General features: G+C 37.4%; 1 protein-coding gene across 1 annotated transcript in view; it reads left to right on the forward strand.

Annotated features, from left to right (window-relative positions):
- The first annotated feature begins 6,887 nt into the window (after nt 1-6,887).
- Nucleotides 6,888-26,491, forward strand: part of ppp5c (protein phosphatase 5, catalytic subunit) — a 35,311-nt gene continuing 15,707 nt past the window's right edge. Inside the window, exons 1-9 of the mRNA XM_082180661.1 lie at nt 6,888-7,013; nt 12,627-12,868; nt 17,432-17,579; nt 18,040-18,161; nt 24,089-24,154; nt 24,300-24,398; nt 24,806-24,911; nt 25,035-25,177; nt 25,284-25,371. Coding sequence (XP_082036787.1) covers nt 6,923-7,013; nt 12,627-12,868; nt 17,432-17,579; nt 18,040-18,161; nt 24,089-24,154; nt 24,300-24,398; nt 24,806-24,911; nt 25,035-25,177; nt 25,284-25,371 — 1,105 coding nt within the window. The 5' untranslated portion in view covers nt 6,888-6,922. The remainder of the gene's footprint in view (nt 7,014-12,626; nt 12,869-17,431; nt 17,580-18,039; nt 18,162-24,088; nt 24,155-24,299; nt 24,399-24,805; nt 24,912-25,034; nt 25,178-25,283; nt 25,372-26,491) is intronic.

Below are 26,491 nucleotides of genomic sequence, written 5' to 3' on the forward strand. Positions count from 1 at the left end.
AGAGTTTTTAGCCAGACAAAATCCCCTTGCCTTTCCTGATAGTTACTTGTATGAAAGATACAGATTTTCCGCGGAAGGAATGTCTTATCTTTGCGAACTTCTTGAGCCGCACATAAAGAATTTAACACGTCGAATTCATGCACTTACTGTACCGCAAATGGTATTGCGTTGCGTTTTTTTGCAAGTGGTACTGTACATACTTGCACGGTGGGTGACGCACAGAAGCTATAGGGGAAAACACGGTTTGTCGAACCATTCGCAAGGTGGTCCTCGCTCTGCAGGAGTGCATTAATAGTTTCATTAATAGTGTTCCCCGGACATTTATCGGCCATGTCCATAAAAGAGGGCTTTTATAAAATTGCCGGTAAGATATATTGATAGGGTGACATCACATGAACACATTTTTTTATTTATTTTTTTTAAGCAAATTACACAAATGTACTATACAATATAATACATGTTAAGAATTATTTGAAATCTTTATTATTATTCTGTTAATCTTATGATAGGATTCCCTAGCTTTCTTAGTAGTACAAATACGTTCTATATTTATGTAAAATTATGTATATATGTATGTGTAGCCTATGTGTAATATAGCCTATAGCCTATTTTTATAATATATAAAAAAAATGTGCATGTATCATTTTTTATATATTATAAAAATAGGCTATATTACACATATAGGCTACACATACATACATAATTTTACATAAATATAGAACGTATTTGTTTAACTTACACATTAACAATCAGCAATCTTTCTCCAACAGTCTTCTCTTGCTTTGGCAGCAGAGACCGTATTGTTTCGAGCTTGAAATACATATTTAAATTCATCGTAATTCTGAATGATTATCTCTTGCTCCTCCCAGAAAAATATATCGCTCTCGCTCTACTACCCGCGATTGGTTGTTCAGTGTCGACGTCACTCTTTTATGTGCACGCGCGTGGAGTAATCATAGCTTAAGGATCAAAGCCTGAGTTGACAGAGAAAGTTGATGAGCTGCATCATGGTACCGATAAAGCCTGATTGCATCGGTTTGGTTTTGTCAACTCAAAACTAATCCTGTAACCCCGAGTTTGTTCAGCTACCTTCATGGTACAGGCCCCTGGTAACTAGAGCAGAGCTGGCAACCCCGATGCCGAAACACTACTGACATCGTGATTGGTAGATAGGTGGAGGGTGGAGCTTCAGGCCAAAACACAACATGACAACATCAACATCAGTTGAGGGCTGCAACTTCACTTTTAAATGACAATATCCTGGCCGGACTACTGGGGCCTGTACCATGAAGGTAGCTGAACAAACTCGGGGTTACAGGATTAGTTTTGAGTTGACAAAACCAAACCGATGCAATCAGGCTTTATTGGTACCATGATGCAGCTCATCAACTTTCTCTGTCAACTCAGGCTTTGATCCTTAAGCTATGATTACTCCACGCGCGCGTGCACATAAAAGAGTGACGTCGACACTGAACAACCAATCGCGGGTAGAGCGAGAGCGATATATTTTTCCGCGGAGGAGCAAGAGATAATCATTCATAATTACGATTAATTTAAATATGTATTTCAAGCTCGAAACAATACGGTCTCTGCTGCCAAAGCAAGAGAAGACTGTTGGAAAAAGATTGCTGATTGTTAATGTGTAAGTTAAACAAATACGTTCTATATTTATGTAAAATTATGTATGTATGTGTAGCCTATATGTGTAATATAGCCTATAGCCTATTTTTATAATATATAAAAAATGATACATGCACATTTTTTATATATTATAAAAATAGGCTATAGGCTACACATACATACATAATTTTACATAAATATAGAACGTATTTGTACTACTAAGAAAGCTAGGGAATCCTATCATAAGATTAACAGAATAATAATAAAGATTTATAAGAAATAATTCTTAACATGTATTATATTGTATAGTACATTTGTGCAATTTGCTTTTTGAAAAAAATTAAATAAAATGTGTTCATGTGATGTCACCCTAACAATATATCTTACCGGCAATTTTATAAAAGCCCTCTTTTATGGACATGGCCGATAAATGTCCGGGGAACACTATTAATGAAACTATTCATGTACTCCTGCAGAGCGAGGACCACCTTACGAATGGTTCGACAAACCGTGTTTTCCCCGAGCTTCTGTGCGTCACCCACCGTACAAGAATGTACCACTTGCAAAAAAACGCAACGCAATATTTGCGGTACAGTAAGTGCATGAATTCGACGTGTTAAATTCTTTATGTGCGGCTCAAGAAGTTCGCAAAGATAAGACATTCCTTCCGCGGAAAATCTGTATCTTTCATACAAGTAACTATCAGGAAAGGCAAGGGGATTTTGTCTGGCTAAAAACTCTTTCTCTACGAAGTGCTCGTCTAACAATTTGCGCTGAGATGTCACAGGATTTGGAAGAAAAGGTGAAGTCATTGTAACAGACACTGGGAATAAGTTACGTCACCTATGTTTCTTTGCTCTCAGCTGATTGGTCAAACTTCAGTCTGAGATCTTGAATCCAGAACATAACCTGCCCCGGAGCAGGTTAGCCGTGCAGCGTAAGATACCATGGCGACGAACACCGATTAAAGCCAAGCTACTTTCATAGTACCTAAAACCCAGGGTTGGCGGAAACTAAACTGAAACATAGCTGGCTAGCCACCTAAACCGGCTTCATGGTACAGGCCCCTGTTGTCAGTGATATAAGTATTTGAAATGAACATGATTTCTTAATGTCTAGTGACATATCAGGGCCATTTTATGATTAATTGAAATACATTTCTTACATACAGCTCCTTTATTACATTAATGTTAACTAAGGAACCTTATTGTAAAGTGTTACCGCTGTGGTTACCATTGTGCAGAAGAGTAGCGCTGTCAGTTGCGATTTTCACTTTGATGCAACTTAATGTGTTAGATATGGGCTATAGTAATGTTACTGCATTGATTCAGTTCTTTAATAACACATTTGAATAAATAGAGTATAATAGGAGGGTACAAAGATGTGAGTGTGCAATGTGTATATATTGTGTGTAGAAATAGGTATGAAAGTATGGGATTAGAGTCATTTTAGGTATAATAGTATGAGTAATAATAGAAGTGCTTCTCTTTCTCAAGGCTGTAATGTTTTGGTGCTGGAGGTTCAACACCTGAACACGCTGAACACACAGCGCTGGTTGGGCTTCTGGTTTCTGTTCTGGCTGGGAGTGGGAATGGGAAGGAAATCTGATCAGGAAAATGTTTCTGATCCAAATTACCAGCAGATGGCAGTAATGCACTGTTTAGTGTGGTTTGCCAATAAGAGAAAGAAGAAGAAGAAGAAGAAGAAGAAGAAGAAGAACTTAATATGTTTAACAACCCCAAATCACATTTTATCATTGAAGCAAAATTGTTTTGTTTGTTCTATGGATTGGTCAGCTAAGAGACAATTAACTTCTATTATTCCTTTTAATTATACAAATACTTAATTAAAATTCAAAAACTCTAGACACTTAGACACGTCATACTCGGGTAATAGAGTGGTGCAGGTGTGGCGTCTTTTTGTAGGCCAACCGGTAGTTCGCATCACACTGGTTCCCTCGAGAAAACCCCAATAGGATTTTCCCATATTTTGGATTATCTCTAAAAACAATCTCTGTGATCATGATAAACAAAAGTTTATGATACATACATGTTTTGTCCATCAAGATAATTATGAACAGAACTTTTATGAAGTTTGAAGACTAAATGCAGTCATCAGAAGTAAAAAGCTAAAGGAAGGCTATAAACGAACTACGGTCCCACGACTTCAACGTCACAATCACTGAGCTTCCCACAACTCTTTCAGTTTTTATCTAAAAACATTTTCCCAGAACGTTTGAGTTAGAATAGTTTGTAAGAGCACAATAATGAGCATAATGAGGCTGTAGAAGCGGGCTGAGTTTACCTTTTCAGCGTGATGTTTAACCTCCTGGACAGCTTCTGTAGTCTCATTTAGACACTTGTTAGCAACTGCCTTTTTCAAAACACACGACTGGTGTATTATTGATGTATTTTAATAAAATGTTAAAGTGTCTTGAGCTTGTGTTCACCACAGACCTTATTTCAGCCACTGATCAAAAAACCCATTGACTTCGGGACGAAGAAGTGCTAAAATGCAACTCGCTCCGCGTTTTGGCCTATAAGTGATGTCATAACTGCAACACTCTATAGACATTAGCCACGTTTCCACCGCAGGAACTTTCCCCAGGAACTATAGGGACTTTTGTGTAGGATACTCTGTGTTTCGACCGCAGGAACCAGGGTCTAAATGAAGTTCTGGGTAAAAATGTCCCCCTCAGAAAGTCCCTGCTTGATAGCTAGTACTTTTTTAAAGTTCAGGAACTTTCGTGGGTGGGACTTGGGCGCTGAACATGCTGATTGGTTGAGTTCATGCCACATTTTGATTGACTCCATGAAGCATTTAATTTCAACCAGCATTTTTAAAAACCTGTTGTGGTCTTACGTCACAGGACTAATTTGCTTAATCTTCACTGTACTTTAGACCGCGGTGGAAACGCAGACAGCAACAGGTCTGGGGGACAAATTGTTCAGAGTAATTTCGGTGAATATAGACACTTGTTCAATGATTCACCAGCGGGGGTGATCTCAGTGAATCCGCATGATTCATGGGTTCACACCAAGCGTGCCGCACAAGCCCTGAAAAGTGAAGCCAAAACGTCTCGATCGCCCCCCGGTGACTGGTCCTAGTATAGGTCATAAGCCCCGCCTCCCCGTGTTATTCAACGGGACGTGAGACCAACTAAACAATTAAATTACACTTCAAATATCTTTTTTCCAAAGGTGGTTTCTTTCATTTGCTGTCGTTTTTATCACGCTGATGTAAGTTCAAGTGTCTGTTTCAAAAATAAGTTGGTTTTTAGTTAGTTACGTGATGCGGTGGTGTAACGTCATGATTGACAGCTGTGATTGACAGGTTCTCTGAGCGAAGTAGTCACTGAAGCACCAACGGACATTTTTTCGGGATCTTCGGAGGACTGAGGAGATTGTGTTTACTTTATTTTAACAAGCCTCTTGTCGTACTGCAATCAATTTTTTAAAAAGTGTGCAGAATCCACTCTCCCTGAGTGCATTCTGCGAGAGTGAGGGCGGAGCGCTGATTTCGCGGCTTTACTTCCTGCTCACTACTGCGCAGGTCTGGTCCCGAAATCGCTACTGCGCAGACTCAAGTTCCAATATGTCAGCGCCATATCGGGACTCTGGCGGCTTCAGTTCTCATCAATGGAAGAGAGCGAAGGGGCGTCGTCCATCTTTTTTTACAGTCTATGGTTCACACAGATCACCGCCAGTGGTGAAACACTGAAATCCCAAACTGTTTTGATACAGTTATGACGTAAGGAAGTCTCGTTTACTGAAACCATACGACTTTGGCAGTTTGAAACACGCTCAAAACCACTGATTCGAAACAAAAGATTCATAAAGGTTTCAGCTTCATGAAGCAGCGCCCATCATCACTAGCAGGTGCGCATGTGTGAACGTGTCCATCCTGAGCTTTAATAGAAATTGTATGTTGGGTCATTGTAACTCACTTAAGTTAAAACAGCATTCCCTTGTTTAATGTTACATAAAAAGGTTACAACAACAAAATTATTATTTGTAGGTAGAATCAGGTTTTGATATTGTCATTGTTCTGGTATTTATTTTGGCCTTGCTCCCTCCCAAAGTCTGTTATGGTGCTCTGTATGTATAGTTTAGTTAGTTAGTTTATAAATAAATTCCTTTTATGTCATAAAAGAGTTTGTGTGCTTGAAGTTTGGGAAATCTAATTTTGTTGTTCCCTGTCTTTTGTTGCAGGTCTATTTTCAACCTTGATGGAAAGGTTGAAAAGTTTAAAAAATCACATGTAAAAGTGATGCAAGATCTTTTTAAATCACTGTCTGTCTTGTTCTTTTGAATGGATCATATAGGGGTGAATTCAGGGTGATTGGGACACTTTTTGTCATTGAGATGACTTAGAAAAGGTGTCCCAATCAACCTGAATTCACCATATTGTTTGTATTTAGAGAGAAATAGTAATAGTATGTGAAACATCTCACAATAAAACTAAAAATGATACAAATACATCATAAAATATCATAAAACATTAATATTACCTTAACAAACAATATACAGAACCATCAAATACAATAAAGACCCTGCAAAAAAATTATATGATTCTATGATTTTTTTTTTAAGTGGTGGAAGAAGTAGGCTACACAATTCAAGTACAAATATTTAAACATTACTCCAGTAAAAGTATAAGTTCTCATTTTTAGTTTTACCCGAGTAAAAGTACAAAAGTAGGCTACTTTTATTCAGAAAACGTATTTTTACAGGACAAATGTTCTAACATTTGTCTTGAAAAAGGCTTTTTTTCCTGGGAGGAAAATAGGTTAAATTTAACACAAAGTGAAATGTTTATAAATTATTTATATATTAAATAAAATGAAAAGGTAAATAATATGAAACACGAGACATGACCCACTCAAACATCTACAATAAAGCTTTTGTGCCTCCTACAGGCATAGTCAAAACATTACACATTGTCTACACAGACACCACATGGCTAACCAATTTACCTTTAAATTCTTCGCCGAGATCAAACGAAAAGTTTTTAATTTCGAGGTGTAGGCTATATTATCCTTTTACTTAATGGATTTAACGACATCTTCTTTTCTAATTTGTAAATTATTATGTATTTTGATTGCATTTATTTATTTAATTTATTTGGATTTTTAAAAGTGGAGAAAATAATTCACAAAATGTTGCAATTAACTTGCACAAGTTTATATCGTTCATATCAAGCTCAGGTTGTTGCTCTGGAGACTGTTCTAGAGGGTAGGCGAACAGCGCTTTACGACCCTTTAGCAAGTGTTTGCGACAGCTCTTCGCGTCCTCATGGCAGCATGACGGAAAACGGCAGTGAGAAGATGGCGGAAGAAGAGCAGAATTCCAGTGCAGAGAAACTCAAGGAGAAGGCGAATAACTATTTTAAAGGTAAAAGCTTATCAGGTACCCACTATAAATAAGAGACTGGATTAATATTGACTGGATAGGGCTGTGTTGGAGGAGTTTGCGGTTTTATAAGGGCTGATGAGATTAGTAGTAGGGAAATGAGTGAGATGAGCATGAGCAACACATGATGAATCAGACAGACAGACAGACACATGATACACTCATTCATCAGACTTTACTGTTATTTAATCATACTTCTGATTTATTTACTCAACATATATCGATGACGAGGAGAGATGAGATAATAGATGCTTTCGTAGAGTCCTGCCATGAACTGTCAGGCTAGATGTTGATTGTGTAATAATGCTGTTTCACTGTCATCACTAACGTTACACTGTACAATGAAAATGCTCTGATAACAGCAAATAAATATTACAATGATGTGAAATCAGTGCACCTGTTTGACACCCCTCGTTAGCCAATGGAGTCATATGTCACTCATTCATTGATGTCATTGAATTGCCTGCACTCGTCATATAATTTAATCCGGAAAAATCAGCATAATTTTGTTCAATTGATTTTTTTTTTTTAAATCGTATGCGTGTTTCCGAAGAACATTAAACTTTAGTTCAACTGTGGTTGTTTCTAGCATTTGAAAATCGAATAAAATTAAAACCGTGGAAAAAAGTTATATTTTCACCCAATTTATTTCTAATTATTTTATTTTATTCATGTATTAATTAATAATGTATAACACCACTTTGTATATTTTATTTCCTTATTTATTCAATCCTTAATTTTATTTTATTTCTTGCTTGTATCCCCATAGACATTTCTCAGGATTGCTTTTTGACACTATTGTTGATTTTATAGATTGCAGTTCCAAATGTATTGTTTTACATTATTACATTTAGGTTCAGATCCCTCTAGTTTAATACATTCAACCTTTCTTCATTTTTCTGTTGAGATTGACTGCTGTTTTTACATTTGGAGTCACCCCAATAAATATATGTGTAATAATATAGATATATTTTTGAATTTAACATTGTTTTCCATTAAAATATTCTAATATGTTCATCTTAACTCAGAAATCTAAACACATTTACCATAATATATTTAAATACAGATGGTATGTTAAGCTGTACAGCCTTTATTAACTGCAGAAGGGTAATTTTTAGGGGTTTATAACAAACCCTAACCACAATGTTAATAGGAAATTAATGTTGTAGTGCTGTAAGGAGTGTTGCTTTATAAACACTGTAACCAATCTTATGTTGCTTGTAAAAAAAAAAAAAAAAAACTTTTTGTTATCATTATTAACTTATTTAACATTCAATACACATGCATGAAGTGTAAAAGAAGAAGGGCATAGCCTTATGAAAACCTGTGAACATTGCGGTTGCTTGCATTCCTCAGTGGTTGACAGTATCACGGTTCTACAGAATTGCGGTAATCGCCACAGCCCTATATATATAATTATTTTATTTTTTTTGAGAGAGAATTTAATGGCACTTAATATTAATGGTAATGGTAAAAATAATATTTATGCAATAATTATGATTTTATTATTCCCACTGAAAATAAAGATTTTTTTTTCAATTGAAGTATTATTTCATGTTAAAATAGAAACGAGGCCTTTAAAAATGTTTTTGTTTAGAGCAGATTATTTGCAGCCTGGCTAACGTCAGAGTCAGACCTCGTCTCATTGAGACGTGGTCTGGGAACCATATGTTCATTTTCTCGTATTTGAGGCGTGGTTTACGAATGCCCAGAGCCGTTTATTGGGCGCTACGAATGTCTATCAAATGCGCCTGTACGTAGCTCATAGCCAATCGTTTCAATTATACCAGATGACGTGCGGCAGAAATTCGACGAGGAAGAAGACGAAATAAACTTGCGTTCTAAACTACTTAGAACACTATCTAAGGCTGCATCGAAAGGTAACTTCGCGTCTGATGCCATGTTGGATCCATAGATATAAACAAACTGCTTCGGTGTGTCGCATAGACGTCGTCATCGTCTTGCTGCTCCCTCCCCGTTCTGTGATTGGATCCCTTTTTGAGGGGAAAATCTGGTCCATGGTGTCCAGCCTGCCTAGCAGCGTGAATAAAATCGCGCTGCGCTCAAGGCAGCATGGGGAAACCCAGGCTAGATTATTTGTCTTGTGGGAGTAAAAAAATAAAAACATGGTGCCATGCTGTAACCACTAGATGCCGGTATAGCTCTATATAAAGAGGCTTGTAAATTCTCTAGTTGTTTTTAGACCTAATTACTTACTTTTATTAGATTGTGGGTTCGGATATATATTTAGACATTCTCAAAGACTACTTTTTGTTAAGGTTTAGAATAGGGCTGTCACTAACGATTAGTTTGGTAATCGAGTAATCGGTCGATTATTTTGACGATTAATCGTGTAATTGACTATTTTTGTGGTAAAAAACAGACCTAAGCAAACAATAGCCTTTAAAATGACCTAAAATACATGTATAATAACAATGAGGCTATAATTTTTGGTTCAAATAAAGTTTCAAAAGCAAGTGTTCATATGGTTTTATAGAATAATACTGTTCATTTGAATAAAATAAGCATCTTATGTACATTATGTATTATAACAAATGCCTGCAGAGGGCGGCAACGTCCTGGAGATTGTTGTTGTTACATTTAGGTTATTTGTTGCCAAGTTTAATATTGACCAAGCAACATTTAATTAAAATGTTACCTTAATCTTTAATATTTGGCCACTTCTTTATGATAGAAATTCTACAGCCATTAACTACAGGACATTAAAGCGTGCAAACTCAGAGCGAGGGTTTAATCCTTTCTTTTGAAGGCGCGATGAACAGTTCGCATATTTAGAAACATGTTGATGTGGTTGGCGTAGGTTTATAAATGATCCCAAACTCACAGCATAGAGATGGAGTTTGAAACACACTTCATGCATTTAAATAAGTTCATGTAGAGCAGTAGCTATAAAGAGCATATATATTTTAAACTCGCAGGGCATTTATTTGTTTAATTGAATCGCTGCCTTTGTCAATTCACAATAACACAATGCTATAGTATGGTTTATAAATGGTTTTAGTACATCATACAGCCTTAGAAAAGGATCTAATAATGTGGTTTATGGATTCTCTTCTGGTACTTTGTTGGTTAATTGACAATTTAATCGAGGTATTGTGACAGCCCTAATATGCTGTATTTAATAGAGCTGCTGCATGATTAATCGTTAAAAAGATCGTGATCTCGATTCAAACACCCATGTGATTCACATATTAAACGTGTCTATTCAACATTTAACACAATCACAGCAGAATATTTAAATCTGCATTGGTGCTGATGCTGACCCAGAGAGAGTATTTTCAGCCACACAGTATCATTATTTCTGTGTTAAAAATATTCATATCATCACAGAAATACTTGGATAAAAGTTGTTTATAGTTCTGATATAAACACTAATGTCTACAGTAGAGTAAATCACTTATTGAATGTAACATGGCGCTACAAATAACGATTGTATCAATTACATTATTATGCCATCAGGTGGCGACAAGTGACTTAAAACAAATATTTTTCATTGACTCTTTCATTTGAGATTCGTTAAAAAAACGCTCATTCAATTAGTAATGAAATGAGTGAAGTTTTTATGTGTGAGTCATTGAATTATTCATTCATTCAGATTAATTAGCCTAAACATTTTAAGTAGACTGCAGCAATTAACATTCTGTTTGATCCTCTAGTTAATTACATGGTATTATGTTTAGTTGTCTGTTCAGAATCGGGATCTCTGTTTGAAACAAAAAAAATCACGTTTCTCAATTTATTTAGAATCGTGCAGCTCTTCTGTATAAAGACATTAGTAGATTTAAATTAGTAGACATTGTAAACAGACTGTGTGGTCAGAATTATGAATATGGGATTACTGATATAAACTTTTTGTTAGATTAGAAAGCTGTATCTCGCAGTGTCAGAATGCCAGTCGGTCAGTCAAGTCTGAAGCAAGACGCCGCCCATAGCAACGCACCATGGTAACAAGTTAACAACGTCTCAGACAGTTGATGGCAGATAAAAATAAACAGTAAATAAATGACTTTCAAGTGATTCATTAAAAACGTGGGCATCATATGCTAAACATGGAAGCTTGAAAGTGTGTGTGACGCAATTGAACATTCTCACGCAACACACACACACATTTGAGCTTCTTCTTTTTTTTTTTTTTATGGCGGTTGGCTAACTCACTTGAAAGTGAATTTTCTGTCACCTACTACACAACATCGCATGTTAGCAGACGTAAAATAAAGCTTGATTCTGATTGGTCAATCGTGCCATCCAATGATACATTATTCCCCGATAACAACCAGTAAAAACTAATAACACAGGCTCATCCGGGTATCTGTCACTGAAGTCGGTGCTATTGGATTGCTAGGAAAGTTTTTTCCTCTTGAAAAGTTTGCGTTTGGTGAGCTAATATAAATATTAAAACCCAGTCAAATCAATTTATTGTGTACAGTTATTTAATTAGGCCTATGTAATCCGGTTATCGGGACTCACTCTCTCTTGTTTCATACAAACGCATCTGTTGCCATTTTGCGACTATTGTTTTGTACACTGTAATGGATTATAGGATAATAAACAGGGAAGATGTTAAAACGGTTTAATTTCAAATCAACATCTCTTATCCATATCATTATTTATTTGGCGAAATACCGTGTAATAGGTGGAATGACTGAATACCGTTTGAACTTGCCGCGCTAGCAACTGCTTTCTCCGCGGAAGCTTTGCGTTTAAAGAACTAGCCTAATAAAATATTCCAACTCAGATCAATATTTCATGTCTAATTATTTACTTAAGTGGCAAGTAGTCATGTAATAAGCGGAATAATGTACATCCAGCCAGTTGTTATCGCAGAATAAACCTCGACAGGGTGATCAGGACCCCGACGCAAAGCAGAGGATGTACATTATCCCTTACGTAACTTGCATTTAGACACAATATTGACTTTTTCAAAAAACAGCAGAGACCATTCCATTTCCAGTCCATTTCTGAGCAACAAACAGCGGTGTTTAAGAATTTCACATGAAAGATGACATTTAATAAGGTTAGGAAATTTTTTTTTTAAATTCCATAGAAATCAATTTAAACTCCATAGAAAATCAACCTAAATTGTTCTTGTTCAAGAAGCAGTTTCACTCGTTATTCATCACAATAGGGAAGAAAAGACTATCGCAACTTCTGTTTAATGACGACTTTAAAGTGATCACCCAAAAATGAAAAATCTCTCATACATTGGGGATGGCATGAGGGTGAGTAAATGATATGACTTTGTTTCTTCAGATAAACACAACATTTATAGATAAATAACCACTGTGAGTGCATAATTCAAGTGAATAGGTGTTTTGACTATCAGTGAAGGGACAGTAATCTCCCAGGTTTCATTAAAAATATTTTCATTTGAGTTTTGAAGACAAACAAAAGTTTTATGTGTTTGGAACGACATGAGTAAATGATGACAAAAGATTTTCATATTTGAGTGATACTTGCCTTAGTTAACATCTTAAGTAACATAGGAAATCCCAGAGTCCATTGATTCTCTCACATATTTTAGAGGGATCAATTGTGTGTCATGGCAGCATTAATGGTTTAATGCTCTTATTTCAGATAAGGATTATGAGAACGCCATCAAGTATTACACAGAAGCAGTGGAGCTAAACCCGACCAATGCCGTCTACTACAGTAACAGGAGTCTGGCGTACCTGCGCACAGAGTGTTATGGCTACGCGCTGGCGGATGCCACCCGAGCCCTGGAGCTGGACAAGAACTACATCAAGGGCTATTATCGGCGAGCCACCTCCAACATGGCCCTGGGCAAGTTTAAAGCAGCGCTCAAAGACTACGAAACAGTAAGACTCTTTATAAAATTCTCGTTACTTTCTGTTTTAAAACCATCTATATTCTATGAAGCGCTATATACAAAGGTGACTTGACTTATGTAAAAAACAATTTCTTATTTTACTTTTGATTTTTGGTTGGATGTGATCGCTCAATATTAGCTTGTGATTATTATGTGCTAGGTTAATGTTGGGAGGAAAACATCTCTGTTCTGAATGAATGTCTCGTTGACCTGTCGTTTCATATACGAAATTATGTATAAACTCACCGGCCACTTTATTAGGTATACCTCACTAGTATACCGGGTTGGTCCCCCTTGTGCCTTCAGAACTTTCAGAATTCATTGTGGCATAGATTCAACAAAGTGCTGGAAACATTCCTCTGCGATTTTGGTTCATATTGACAGGATAGCATCACGCAGTTGCTGCAAATTTGTCGTCTGCACATCCATGATGAGAATCTCTCATTCCAGCACATCCCAAAGCTGCTCTATTGGATTGAGGGTGTACTCACACTAGCCAGTTTGAACCGTGCCCGAGTGCGTTTGACCACCAAAGCGCGGTTCGTTTGACTAGTGTGAGTGCTCCGAACCGTGCCCGGGCGCGGCTCGATTAGCCGGCCCTGGCCCACTTGGAAGAGGTGGGCCAGAGCACGGTTCAGTTGGACTCGGGCGCGGTTCGCATGCAGTGTGAGCGCTAACCGTGCTGGACTCCATTGTGTTCAGTGAGAGCGCCGCTCTTCCTGTTTATCCCGAAACCGTCGCACCATAATGAAGTAAGCGTGCTCCGGCACGAATGCTGAAACCCTATGTGAGTGCAGGCCAGAGGGGGAGTGGGGAGGGGGGACAATCGTACTCGGGCCCGGTTCATGGCAACCGTGCCTAGTGTGAGTACACCCTGAGATCTGGTGACTGTGGAGTAGAGGTCTTCTCGGGTCCTAAAAACTGTACCCGACCCGAATCGACCCGAATCACTACTTACCCGAACCCGACGTGCATAAAAAAATTTTTTTTAAAGAAAAACCCGACCCGAGACAGACCCGATAAAATTAGACCCGAGTCCAACCCGACTGGACCCGAACGTAAACGGCATTTACATTGTGCACAGCCTGCAGCCCTGCGTTTCAAATGCACTTAACATAGACGCGCAAAGGCCTACGCGCTGAAGTGCTGAAATGTCAATCACACATCACGGTAACCCATTACATCCTATAAAATTTGGCATAATGTTATTTACCGGACCATACGATGATTAACATTAGAACCACCACAGGGTAAAATTTACCGATGGCTGTTTTTCAAATGTAGCCTATAACAGATTTTCAATAAAATATCCAAAGTCTCCCAGTCATTGACTTTTACTAAAATTGTGTTATTTAGCCTACAATCCCGTTGTTAAAAAGTTGTTTAGATAAAACCAGATTAAAAACAAGGCATTAGAACCGCCATAGCAGGTCAAATTTACCATGTAGGCATATGTCTTTATTTTTGCAACTTTTCTTTATTTGAGCAACGTGTCTGCTTACTGTAAACAGTCACACAACGCACGTTCAAAATAAGATGTTTTAGCCTACTCATAAATGTTCAAACTTTGGATTAATTATAAAAAATTTTTTGCAATTTTTATCGTTTATTGTTTGCTGCTATTTATTCAAGTCTGCCCGTTTCCTGAAGAAAATTCCGATCTATGATGTAGCCTAATAAATATTTTTTTCTTTTCTGATTACCCCAAGTTTATTGGGGTTGTTCTCTTATTCAAATTATAAATTATATAACTAAGCAAATTAATAACTGAGTAAATAAATGCGGAGACAACCGTGCTTATAGCCCATTGCATGTAGAAGCGCGGATTCGCTCTCTCACTTAGAAAAAGTGAGAGAACGGTGTCATAGAGTTGTTTTAAATAATGCAATTTTGTTAAATGCCCAACATAGTTTGGATCTTCTCGGGTCCATTTGGAAAAAGCATATTTATTTTAAATTACCGGAGACCCGAGGCCACTAATACCGAACTAATACCCGTGTCCGAGACATTCGTCTGAGTTTTGGACCCGAAACCGCTCGGGTCTCAGGTCGGACCTCGGGTTTTCGGATCCAAGTGGACCCGTGAAGACCTCTACTGTGGAGGCTGTTTGTAGCCTGGTTAAAACCAGACCATTCTCAGTAGTAACTGAGTTATGGTCTGGCAAAGCTCCATAGACAAATCATTTCCAAAGGGGCGTCACCAACGGACGTCGCTCAAATGCCTCTCGGCGCAATTGGATAGACCTAAAACTCCAAAAACCAATCAGAGCGATCGTCATGTGTAAAGCCATATGCTGCGTCCCAATTCGTCTATGTTACACTACGCCATAAAAGTATACTCTCTTTGTGAAGAAAATGTATTTACTTTTGAATGTGTAGCAAAAAAGTAGGCAACTTTTGGACATACTACTTCATCATCTTTATCGGACGGATCTGTCGCGTGCATCCCGTCATGTAAACTGCCCGTCATGTAAAGTGCCCTGTCAATCATCTTGTCACAGTTAAAATCCTCTGTTAAATCTAATTTAATTTCCTACCGTTTCGGAGAGAAATGTAGTAGCATGTTCATCTGCCAGTGGGTCTTTCATGGAGACTGTCCTCATGTGTTTGCAATTTGAATATAATAATGCTGCATTTAAAAGTTGGTGCGCTTCACCAACGGAGTGGACGTCGCTCAAATGCCTCTGGGCACAATTGGATAGGCTAGACCTAAAACCAATCAGAGTGATCGTCATCGTGTAAAGCCCGCCTCAACATTTCTGATTGGTGCCGCGATTTCCACGGCATGGAAATGGCCTTGAATGAGCTCTTTGCCAGACTTACTTGCAGAGCAAATCTAAATTTGCCGGAAGTTGTCTGGGTTTTCCCAGGCTAGGCTGTTTGAGTTTAGGGAACTCACTGTCATGTTCAAGAAACCAGTTGTTTTGAGCTTTGTGACATGCCACGTTATCCTGCTGAAAGAGGCCATCAGAAAATGGTACACTGTGGTCATAAACGGATGGACATTTAAACGATGTTCAATTGGTACTAAGGGGCCAAAAGTGTGCCAGGTGCCTTTTGGCAAATCCAGGCGGGCTGTCATGTGCCTTTTACTGAGGAGTGGCTTCTGTCTGGTCACTCTACCATACAGGCCTGATTGCTGGAGTGCTGCTCCGTCTGTTCGGCGCGCATGCCACGCGGCGGCGCTCGTTCACGGAAGTTTAGCTTGCAGAAAGCTCGCCCACTCATGACAGCAAACTGGGAATATTGACTTTCTAACATTTACAGATGGAGAATATGTCCGTGAAATGTAAGTTATGCACTGAGGAAATTATTGGATGTCACTTCAGCTTATGGCTAAATATTATTAGAGGTATATTTGTTTCCAGCAATCGCTGCACAAGTGAAGTTTACAGTATGATGACGAAAGCACGTTAGTGCGAGCCCTCCCGGTACCCATAGAGAATGCATTGCAGTGCCTGCAGTTCGAAAAAAAAAATCTTTGAATGTAAGTCTATGGGAACACTCGGGGCGATTTTCGGCCATAGTGAAATCGCCCAAAAAGAGGCGGTACTCCACAGAACGTGACTTGGCGCTGATTGGACTATATCCAGAGGCAGAACAACAGTGAGTGACTGCTAGCGTAACTCTGTGGTTGAATGAGATTGATTGAAAAAGTCCCTTTCACACTTTGGTGGTGCGTCGCCCGATCGCCCTAATGAAGAAACCGCTGCTGCTCTCTCCACAGAGAAACGCTGGAGCTCTGTCAAAGTGACCATCACCTTGGTCACCTCCCTGACTCCCTGACTTCTCCCCCGATCGCTCAGTTTGGTTGGTCGGCCAGCTCTAGGAAGAGTCCTGGTGGTTCCAAACTTCTTCTATTTACGGATGATGGAGGCCACTTTGCTCATTGGGACCTTCAATGCTGCAGACATTTTTCTGTACCCTTCCCCAGATCTGTGCCTCGATACAATCCTGTCTCGGAGGTCTACAGACAATTTCTGGGACTTCATGGCTTGGTTTGTGCTCTGACATGCACTGTTATCTGTGGGACCTTATATAGACAGGTGTGCCTTTCCAAATCATGTCCAATCAACTGCATTTATCACAGGTGGACTCCAATCAAATTGTAGAAACATCTCAAAGATGATCAGTAGAAACAGGATGCACCTCAGCTCAATTTTTTGTGTCATGGCTGTGAATACATGTGATTTTTTATTTTTTATTTTTTTTTAATAAATTTGCAAAGATTTCAAACAAACTTCTTTCACGTTATTATTATGGTTTATTGTTTGTAGAATTTTGAGGAAAATAATAAATTGAATCCATTTTGGAATAAGGCTGTAACAACAAAATGTGGATAAAGTGAAGCGCTGTGAATACTTTCCGGATGCACTGTAAATACAATACTGTATTAGTGAATGATACCTTTGAATAGTGCCTTGCTGAAAAATTCCCTAACTGATCCTTGAAATATAATTTCTTGTCTTAAAACATAATTCAGCTCAACACACAAAAGTTCAATAACTTTTTTTTTTTTTTGTAAAGGTTTTTCATGCCATTGTCATTTTCAGGTAGTTAGAGTTCGTCCCAATGACAAAGATGCCAAGATGAAGTACCAGGAATGCAATAAGATTGTCAAACAGAAGGCCTTTGAACGGGCCATCGCCAGCGACGAGCTCAAACGATCAGTAGTCGACTCCTTAGACATCGAGAATATGAGTAAGTGTTTGGAGTTACGGATTTATAAAATTTTTTGGTATCACTTTATTTTACATTGTCCTTGTCACACATTACATGTACTAATTATAGTAATAACAGTAAATTATGCATAATTACAAAGAACCAACCTCAGGAAGTAATTTTTGTTAATTATTATTACTCCGTACTTAATTGTGGTACATTATTTTAAATAAGGTGACTTAACAACAATTCTGATAATAGGGTCAGCTATTATAAATCTTTATCGACAAAAATGTTCTGTTTTGACAAGGCAGCAAAAAGTGCTATGGTATTATTGAGTAATTAGTTGATGGACACTTTTTGTTGACATTGACCTGTTGCAGAAATGAATAATTAACTGTAAAATTCTTTGCAGGCTAAAAAGGAATATCATTTCTTATTGACTTTTTAAGATTTAGAAATCATCTGATTCAAACCTTTTTTTATACTCTGTTACCAGCAATCGAAGATGACTATACTGGACCTAAACTTGAAGATGGGAAAGTTACACTGAAGTTCATGAAAGAGTTAATGGACTGGTTCAAAGACCAGAAGAAACTGCATAGAAAGTTTGCTTACCAGGTGAATGCTCTTCAAGTACACACAAATACATAGATATTGAAACATCTAATCATCTATTATTTTATTTTGGTTAAAATTCAACCATTTTTTTGAACAGTCACATTGTGCATCCCCATATCTCTGGGATTGAACCATGTAGGGCCTTTAAAATGAAGATTCCAAAAGAGAAGTTTATTAAGGAACCGGAACCTAGAAGGATATTAATGTTTCAACATAATTTTTTCTTCAGATATTCCTCTTTAACCCTCTGGGGTCTGATGTGTTTTTGGGGCCCTTGGGATGTTTTGACATGCCCTGACATTTGTGCTTTTTTCAGTTATTTATAAACATGTTAATAGCAAAGGTGTAAATTCACTTTATATAGCACAAACAGGGCTACCATAATATGTGAGGAACATGTATGTAGATGTTTGTATTTTTAAGAGAATAATGTTTATGTGTGGTTATTGAAAAAACTAAAAATTAAAGTTGCTGAAATAAGACCACAAAACTCATACTAAATATGTGTCCACAAGACTTTTGACTAATGGATGTTGTTGTTTCGAGTTCTGGCTTCACAATTATGTGAAAATAGTATTGCTTTATCGTTCACATAAAACAATACATTGATTTAAATTGTGTAAGACAGGTTTTGCTTGGAAAGCCAATATGCGAGGGGGGCGTGAAGGAGGAGTGGTTTACACCTGAGAATACAATGTCCCACCCATTATGCGTAATGTCTTGCATAATGAGCCATTCATTCAGGTGTGACACTGACTGAGCCACAAGAATGATTGCAAGGACAAAATATATATTTAGAAGAAGACTTATATTGACCATTAAAAATGATTATAGGCCTACATTTTATCATATGTATTCATTAGTTTGAATATAGCCAACATTGGAACAGCTAACATCTTAGTTGATGACTTTATATTTGACAAAAATAGTATTTTATATATATATATATATATATATATATATATATATATATATATATATATATATATATATATATATAAGAACATATGAGCAGAAATTGCTAAACAAAAGCTTATTTGATGTGGAGGTATATTCTACAGTAAAAACTGTACCCAAATCTAGTCAACAAAATGTTGTCTTTCATATTTGCCTGACTTTAATGTTGTTTTTATGAAATATTAGGGCATATAAATGTTAATTTGCAGTTTAATACGTTGCTTATACAAAGACATTTTATTTCAACATTTCAGTCGATTTTTACTGATCTCAGTATAGCAATATAGTTTGGTAAAAGCTAAACTAGTAAATGTGTTCATGTAAAAATAACATTTACTAATGTAAGTGCAAGTGTGCGCTGTTGTTTACAGCTGTAGTAGGCTAAACATCTGTGCTGTTCATTCATTCACACACAGACACGCGATTCATATGTAAACAGTCCTTTTGCAGTTTACCAACACTATTGCATATCGCGATTAGAACAAAGCACTTAAGAATAAAAAACTTACCACAGTCCTCTGAATAGCTGGATCCGTTGTTCCTCGATGTGAAACTAAATTATTCCTAAGTATTATTCCTCTCAGCGAAACAAGACGACATAAAGTGCATGAGTCGCGGTGTGTGTTATCCAGCTGATGTGGGCGTTTCACAGGTTTGCGTTTATTGCCTCAGTCATTTGCGTTTGAATAGCGCGCGCTCTCCGTGGGCGGGGTTGAATTAAAGTTAATGAGATGAACGACTGACATCTCTCTCTTTTCATACAGATTACATTAACTGAGAATATTAGTTTTTTATATAATTTACTTAATTTAAAAGAAGAGAATTCAAGCTTTATGCCTGTGTGCCTGTATGCTTGTTTGACTGAGTATTGATTTTCGGACGCGTTTCAGAATGGACTACACTGACAGAGAGAAGGCAGAACTCGCATCATGTTTATTTTTCTTTATTTGGCAAAAAGCACAACACGTTGTTTTTATTGTGAGTATACACAAAAATAATACACACTTAACAGGATCGATTGATGTACAACACAAGCATGTAATATCAAAATCAACAGAGTATTTTGAATCTCTTTCGCACTGATAAGGAAAAAAACGAGCAGATCACGCCGGCGTGATTGCCGACCTCAGGGGGTTAAAATAAATAAATATCAGCTGTATGCATTATATGATTTGAGCACTTAAAATTTGTACATGGAGCGACATTGAAATCCATATATCTCTGGAAATTAACAATATAAGGGCCTTAAAAATGTAGATACCAGAAGAAAAGTTTAAAGGTGCTGCATGTATTTATTTATTTTTTTTGACTGTACTAAAGCATATAAATACCATATTATGTTTGCAAATATTTAGGAAAAATGCTAAGTTCACATACTTGTTTCTCTGATACAGTTATTCTACTTCGAAATCTTTTTTGTTTGTTTTTTTTTTGTTTTTTTTCTCTGTGATCCCGCCCACAGGCAATTTATCCAATAGTATTTTGATACCGCGGATCTCCAGTTGGCAGAAAACAGCGTAAACAGCCATAGAAGCCAGCAAGCGATCTGGGTCAGAGATCGCAGATTCTACCTGACTAAAAATCCTAGGCATCCATCTAAAAATCTCTTTGACCAAAGGCATATTAAAACGCAGATAAATCAACTCATAAACTTAGTGTAAGGCTCATCGCCTTCCACTGTCCAGTGCGCTCGTTCCTGTTTCGAGTCCTAAATCTTGGCAACCCATGTGAGCGTCGAGTCTTGAGAAGGAAAGAGAAACAACTCTCTCTCCAATATTTTGTATTTGGACTGCTGTACTTATTTCAACGGCTACCTGTCAATATTACTCACGGCACCTTTAAGAACCAAAATCTAAAAGGATATTAACATATCTTTAATACTTCTCGAGTTACAGGCATGCAAAGCTTTGTCACCATTGGCATATAATGCAACAAAGATTGCTAAAGTCAACAGATTTTACCAACAGACCTACCAATCTCTTTGAAAGTTATTTTACCCCCTGTAATTTGGCTCCAAATCTCTGGTGAAAATTTTAATTTATAATATTGGATTACTCCGTAAATATTCATCCATGACATTTAATATTTGGGCTTTCTTCTTCATTTATGTATGTCTTTCACCAGAATAATATTGACAAAATTAAACATTTGAGCCGGTGACCTCTGGTTGAGTTGACATGGAACGACCCAATAATAAAATCATAAGATTTGAGGGTTCAGTGTTAAGAAGACATTAAAAGAAAGAGAGACTATAAAGCTGTGTTTTTAAGTTAGATTTAAAAGTCAATATTTTCTACACATCTCACTTCCTCCTGAAGGTTGTTCCAGCGGAGAGGTGTATAAAGGCTAAAAGCAGCATCAACAAATCTTTTGGTTTTACTTTGTGGAACAGCTAAAAGAAAACTGAGGATCCTTACTGAAAGCATTTTTGAGAGGTAGTCTGATGCTAGACCATTTAATGCCTTATAAATTATTAAAAGTTTTCAAAATCAATACGAAAACTAAAGGGTAACCAGTGAAATAACTTTAAGATGTGTTCTTTCCACTTGGTCTTTGTCAGTACTCGAGCAGCATAGTTTTGGAATAATTGTAGCTGATTAATTGTAGTCTTTGGTAGACCATTAAAGGTGCTCAAAGTAACTTTTTTACCTTAACTGAACCGCTTCGGAGTCATTGGAATTGTTATATTACTTATTTCGGGTTGAATGGTGGTCGTTTCGCACCCCCCTGGTGCCCGTGAGCGGAAAATCCGCACTTGCAACTTTGAGCCGGCGGGCCGCCGCATCAGGAAGTATCGCGTGATATCAGGTCTCGCGATGTAAACAATTGCTTTACGGCCAAAAGAAATCTGCTAAAATGCTGTCATTATTGCGCTCCCTCACGCTGTTCGAACCCGAATGAAGAAGACGTTTTAAAGAATGTCCCATCTGCTTTGATGTCATTAATCTACTAGCCTCTGGTGTCTGAGAATCGCCAACGAGTTTTTACAACCGTGTTGTCAAATATCTATTCCGAAGCTGTGGGGGGAGCTCTAGAGAGAAACCTGCGAGCAAAAAGCGAGAATACAGCGAAGAAATCCCGAAACTACTGAGCCCTGCTTTAAGGAAGGCATTACAATAGTCAAGCCTGCTAGTTATAAAGGCATGCATTAATCTCTCTGTGTTTCTCAGAGAGAGAAAAGGTCTCATTCAAGCAATCTTCTTCAGATGATAAAATGCTGTTTTAGTAATACTGCGCATATGAGCTTTGAAGTTAAAGTTTTTCGACTCTTGGCTTAGGTTTAGTCCTAATGTATTAAATTTGGGAATTCATTTCTCTCTTGGTGATTTTGATCCAATAATCAAAACTTCTGCTTTATCTTGGTTGAGCTGTAAAAATTGTGACATCCAGTTATTCATTTCTTGGATACATGCTGTCTGAGAAACCGTTTAGGGCTTAACCTCGGGTTATCATCGTTCTAAACCGCGCTTTTAACCCTGGGCAAAGGATTTTTTCACACTTGTAATTTAGAAGTGGGGTTAGCACCTCTTTTTACCCAGGGTTCTGATGAGAAATATGTCAAATGGCAACAGAAAACACATCATTTGGAGTGAAGAGACAGTTTCATTCCTACATTTTATAGTCCTTAAAGTCCATTCAGAAAAAAGAAAACACTTGATATTACAGTCTGCAATTTAAAGTATGAGGACGCGCAATGCTAGAGCCTTTATGTGCATATATTGTGTGTGTCGACGCACAGTTAATATCCAAATAAGGATGTTATCCCAGGGTTTAGGAATGTACAGTGTGAAACGTCAGTTTATAAATACCCTGGATTAATTGTTAACCCCAGGTAAATTATAAGCAGTGAAGCAAGATAACTCAGGACTGCGCTTATCCAGGGTTTACAATGACCCAAGGTTTTTTGAGGTACATGCCCAAAGCGTGTGCAAATAAAGCTGCCGAACTACTGAATTGAGTTCTTCACAGCAAATTGTCCTTAAAATGTAAAAATTACTGTCTGGGCGAGTATTCACATAAACACAATCGCAAATTTCCTGATCATTTTCTCATCCCCATGTCATCTAAGATGTTTATGTCTTTCTTTCTTCAGTCAAAAAGAAATTAAGGTTTTTGAGGAAAACATTCCAGTATTTTTCTCCATATAGTGACTTCAATTGGGTCCAACGGTTTGAAGGTCTAAATTGCAGTTTCAATGCAGCTTCAAAGTCTCTACACGATCCCAGCCGAGGAATAAGGATCTTATCTAGCCAAACCATCTGTCATTTTCTAAAAAAACAAAACATTTATATACTTTTTAACCACAAATGCTCGTCTTGCACTAGCTCTGTGATGCGCCACGCATTTCGTAATTACGTTGAAAGGTCACGCGTGATGTAGGTGGAAGTACTGACCTAGTGTTTACAAAGCGAACGTGCAAAGACTAAGTCAAATGGCATTTACAAAAAATGGGGGTTAGTAGATAATCAAGAAATTTTATTTCTGAAGTGAACTACTCATTTAAGAGGATCTGAGGAGAAGAATGGCAGAAAATCCCCAAATGCAGATGTGCATCATACCTAAAAAGCACCAACTAAGCACTGAATACTAATGCAATGTAATTATTTAAGTTTTTCATCTTTAATAATTTTGCAAAGTTGTCACAAATCTTTGCTTTGTCATTATGGGTTTTGGAATGTAAATTGTGGTAAAAAAAAAAGAACAGTTTAACATAAGATTGCACCACAACAAAATGTGAACAAGAATGAAGGGGTGCAATAATTCTGATGAAATGTAAAAATAAATTTCTCAAATGACTCGCATGATTATCAGTTGACCCAATATCAGGCATTCCATATTCATGGAAGATGTGTGTTAAAGTTACTGTGTTTATGAATTGTGTTTTTAATGTATTCTTAAATAAATCACTAGATCCTACAAAACAATCACGTCATTGACCCATGATCATAATCAAAATGTCTGCGTTTCAGATGCTGATTCAAGTTAAAGAACTTTTATCCAAACTTCCAAGTCTTGTTGAAGTTTCGTTAAAAGAGGTAAGAGAATAGGACGAGCATTCTGCTTGACAACAAGCTTGAGTTCAGTTTATGGCCTTTTTATGTTTTTGTCATCCTTACAGCAATTCCCTTTGATATTGAAATGATTTTCTTGTTCTCACTGTTCATTTGTCTTGTTGTTTAGACAGAGAAAATGACTATTTGTGGGGACACGCATGGCCAGTACTTTGATCTTCTAAATATCTTTGAGTTGAACAGCTTACCATCTCCAACTAATCCTTATGTATCCTTTTCCTTTTGGGTTTGTAATCTTAATAGTGTGAGAGCTGTTCTCATGAAAATTAAGATTATGTTAATTTGATTTAAATGAATAAGATATACAGTACAAGTTTCATGATTTATGCTTATACCCAGTGTAAGGACAGTAACACATGGCCGCGAGTGACTTGAGTCTTTCATAAAACCCTGACAGCAGCAAGATGATGAAAGGCACCAGTGTTACACAGTTTATGTTATTATTATTATTAATAATAACATAAACATTTATTCCTCCAAGTAATGTAGTTTAGCCAAACTGTTTGCAATGTAAACTTTTAGCAGGACTGCACTGTAATGTTGAATTGAGCTGATATGCTATACACATTTTCCCCACTGAGATCCAGTAAATTAGCCTTGACTTTAGGATCTCAGCTGTTCAATGGTGACTTTGTGGACCGTGGCTCTTTCTCTGTAGAAGTCATTCTCACACTTTTTGGCTTCAAGCTGCTCTATCCAGAACACTTCCACCTGCTTAGGGGTGAGGACACACCAAAGCTTCCTTGTATTGTACCAGCAGAATTCCCAAAAACATTTCAAATGTTTGTGTGTGAGAGATAAATGTTATCATTTGAAATGTATTTTTCTTTTTGGTTTTGTGAAGGTAACCATGAGACCGACAACATGAATCAGATGTATGGGTTCGAGGGTGAGGTGAAAGCGAAGTACACTGGCCAGATGTTCCAGCTTTTCAGTGAAGTTTTCCAGTGGCTTCCTCTCGCCCAGTGCATCAATAACAAAGTGCTGGTGAGAAACAAGTCGGACATCAGATTCAGTATATATTCTGCAGTCGGATTTATACCACTTTGTATTTTTGTCTTTGAATTTGAGTACAAGTGGAATTGTGTTTCAGGTGATGCATGGCGGACTGTTTAGTGAGGATGGCGTGACCTTAGATGACATTAGAAAGATAGACAGGAACAGGCAGCCTCCAGACTCTGGTAAGACGTCTCTGATATCACAAGATAATATTATTAATGTCAAAGCTTATACGGCCCTGCACTGTTTGTGACCTCAAAGATTCCTCAAATCAGGTGGCTTGTTGCTGAGAGGTGTGCTATTACTTGTGATCAGATTTAAGATTTTATTCTGGTGGACTGTAAAACGGACAAAATAATCTCATAGATTTACACTGGAAGAAGAATCTAGAGACTTGAGGGTGGAGTATTTTGACTCACACCAAGAACGATAACTATATTAGCGTCCACACCAGCAGACGATATCATTCTGTTCATTCCAAGCGCGTGCTCGTCTGACGCTTTAAATGTTCGAGCTCTTTACGCAGGATGGATTCTGATTGGCTGTCAATGTTCATCATCTGGATAAAATCGTTGTGAATGTGATTCCAACGATATTGTTTCACTGTGACGTTATCGTTGTAGCTGTGGTGTGAGCTCTGTTATTCTTTTATATTGAGAACGATTTTTAGAACTATATCTTTATCGATATCTTTATAGTTATTGTCCTTGGTGTGAAAGGGCCTTAAGAAGAAACCTAGCAAAGCCTTAGCAGCCACAAGGCTCCAGACTGCAACTTTTTCTGCCAGCGTGACTAAATTTTTTTAGTGGTCACACTGGTGCCACTTCAACATTACAAAATATTTGGTGACATTTGTGACCCTGGACCACAAAACCAGTCACATGGGTCAATTTTTTTAAATTGAGATGTATCATCTGAAAGCTGAATACATAAGCTTTCCATTGGTTTATGGTTTGTTAGGATAGGATATCCTATTATTGGATATCCAATATTTGGCTGAGATACAATTATTTGAAAATCTGGAATCAGAATATGCAAAAAAAAAATAAACATTGAGAAAATCGCTTTAAAAGTTGCCATTTATGTTCGCGATGGTGCTGCATTTACTCACAAAAATAAATGTTTTATATATTTACGGTAGGAAATGTACAAAATATCTTCATGGAACGTGACTTAGGCCTAATAGCCTAATGATTTTTGGCATAAAAGAAAAATCTATATTTTTGACCCATTCAATGTATGTGCTATTGCCACAAATATACCCGTGCGACTTGTGGCTGGTTTTGTGATCCAGGGTCACAT

The sequence above is a fragment of the Leuciscus leuciscus genome, assembly GCF_965113295.1.
Source record: "Leuciscus leuciscus genome assembly, chromosome: 9".
Classification (NCBI taxonomy): domain Eukaryota; kingdom Metazoa; phylum Chordata; class Actinopteri; order Cypriniformes; family Leuciscidae; genus Leuciscus; species Leuciscus leuciscus.